This window comes from Helobdella robusta, assembly GCF_000326865.2.
Source record: "Helobdella robusta unplaced genomic scaffold HELROscaffold_37, whole genome shotgun sequence".
Classification (NCBI taxonomy): domain Eukaryota; kingdom Metazoa; phylum Annelida; class Clitellata; order Rhynchobdellida; family Glossiphoniidae; genus Helobdella; species Helobdella robusta.
In genome coordinates, this window is record NW_008704785.1 from 740,548 (window position 1) to 742,743 (window position 2,196).

General features: G+C 34.6%; 1 protein-coding gene across 1 annotated transcript in view; it reads left to right on the forward strand.

The window, feature by feature from the left end:
* The window catches only part of HELRODRAFT_176287 (hypothetical protein), a gene marked incomplete at both ends in the record, with an annotated part of 8,480 nt that extends 6,846 nt beyond the window's left edge, over positions 1 to 1,634 (forward strand). Inside the window, 2 exons of the mRNA XM_009023743.1 lie at positions 953 to 1,038; positions 1,534 to 1,634. Coding sequence (XP_009021991.1) covers positions 953 to 1,038; positions 1,534 to 1,634 — 187 coding nt within the window. The remainder of the gene's footprint in view (positions 1 to 952; positions 1,039 to 1,533) is intronic.
* Positions 1,635 to 2,196: the final 562 nt, after the last annotated feature.

Below are 2,196 nucleotides of genomic sequence, written 5' to 3' on the forward strand. Positions count from 1 at the left end.
GAACCAACAGGCAAACAAATGAATAAAAAATATTGTAGGATTGATTGAGCGTTTGGATGAACAGATGAATCATATTGATAATGATGATGTTGATGATAAAAATGATGACAAACACATGAATGGTACGAAATAAACATGAATGGGCGAGTTAGTAACTGGATAGGAATGCACTGCTATCACTCAGTATGATGGTGACGACGATGATGAAGATGGCGATGATGAAGATGATGACGACGACGATGATGATGATGCGTGTAATGATAATGATGATGACGACGACGATGATGATAACGATGGTGATGAAATTATTACTGTTGCTACTACTCTAGAATTGTCTACTATTTTTCATTGTGAAGAGGAAATTGATTGAGTTAGAAATACTAATGTTTGTATCTATTTCTTTAGAGCTTGCTCTTATTGGAGGAGAGAGAGAGAGAGAGAGAGAGAAAGAAAGAAAGCAAATAAGAGAGAGAGAGAAGAGTGAAAAAATCCATATTTTTATTTATCTTTCATTCTTATTCATTATCTTACATAGGTGCATTACATACCTAATATTATTTCGTGTTTATGGGATTTTTTTTAGGCTTCAGAGATTTGTTTTTATTGTTTGTTTTTTTTTTCTTCGCAATTTTTTCTACTAGAAAAAAAAATGTGTATTTTGTAAATTTTGTATATTATATGCTGGCCTACCTTTTATTTACATTGTCAACAATTGTCGCCTTCCGCTTTTTGAATGTTCATCATCTTTTACACATACACGCATACACACACGCACGCACTCACACACACGCATGCAAACATGTACGTATAAAGAGAGAGAGAGAGAGAGAGAGAGAGAGAGAGAGAGAGAGAGATGAAAAAGCAAGCGAAAGCAATACTACAATAACAACAGTTACTTCTAATTAAATTTCTCAACGTTAAAGGCACCCCAGATGTCGACAACAAACCAAAGGCCAAACAGTGCAGACAACAACAATTTTAGCAGCATTAACAGCAACAACAATGTCGTTGCAGCTGACAGTAACGACGACGACAACAGTAACATTAACAACAACAGCCTAACTCGCGTTGAGGTATATTGTTGCATGCACCTTTTTGTTGTTGTTCCACTTGTGTAACTGCTATATTACTTAATAATTAATTGATGATGATGATTACTTAATAATTAATTGATGATGATGATTACTTAATAATTAATTGATGATGATGATTACTTAATTATTAATTATACGCCAGTTAATTCGCTATCGTCGCTATTTTTTTATCTCAGTAAGTTTTTTAAAGCCACCGTTTGTATGTGAGTGTGTGTGTGCGTGCGTGTGTGTGTGTGTGTGCGTGTGCGTGTGTGTGTGTGTGTGCGTGTGTGTGTATGAAAAATTCGTTCTATGTATTTTTGTATTGGAATCTCTGAGGTCATTAACCTTCTATACCTATCTATCATAGCGCTTCAATTTCCTATTCAAAAAACTATCCACACGCACACGTACATACACACAAACATTCACACACACACACGCACACACATCACAACAGCCAACTACACCAACAACAATACTTCAACAGCTTCAAACGACGGCGCCAGCGACGACGCCAACGACATCACGACACAAAAAGACCGAGTCGATGCCCGATGAACTGTTAAAAATAAACATGAACCATCTGAAACAATACGCCAAAACAACAACAGCAACAGCAACATCAGCCGCAACAACAACAGCAACAACAGCAACAGCAACGTCAACAACAACAACAACAACATCGGCAACAACAACAACATGCCAAAATGCTCTTACAGATGATAAGATTGATGACGTTGATAACACAGCCAAACAGATGGTATTCTTCTTATTATTATTTTCTTGTTATTGTTATTATTTGTTATTATTATTATTAATTTTGTTATTTATGTTATTATCGTTTGCATTGTTTATATTTTTATATAAATATTGTTTATTTTGATAGCGTTTACGTTTCATACGCCATGGATTTAAATTCTTTAGATAGCTGGCTTGTTGGTTGGTTGCTTGGTTGAGGAAATGATTGAATGAATGAATGAATCAATCAATCAATCAATCAATCAATCAATCAATCAATCAATCAATCAATCAATCAATCAATCAATCAATCAATCAATCAATCAATCAATCAATCAATCAATCAATCAATCAATCAATCAATCAATCAATCAATCAATCA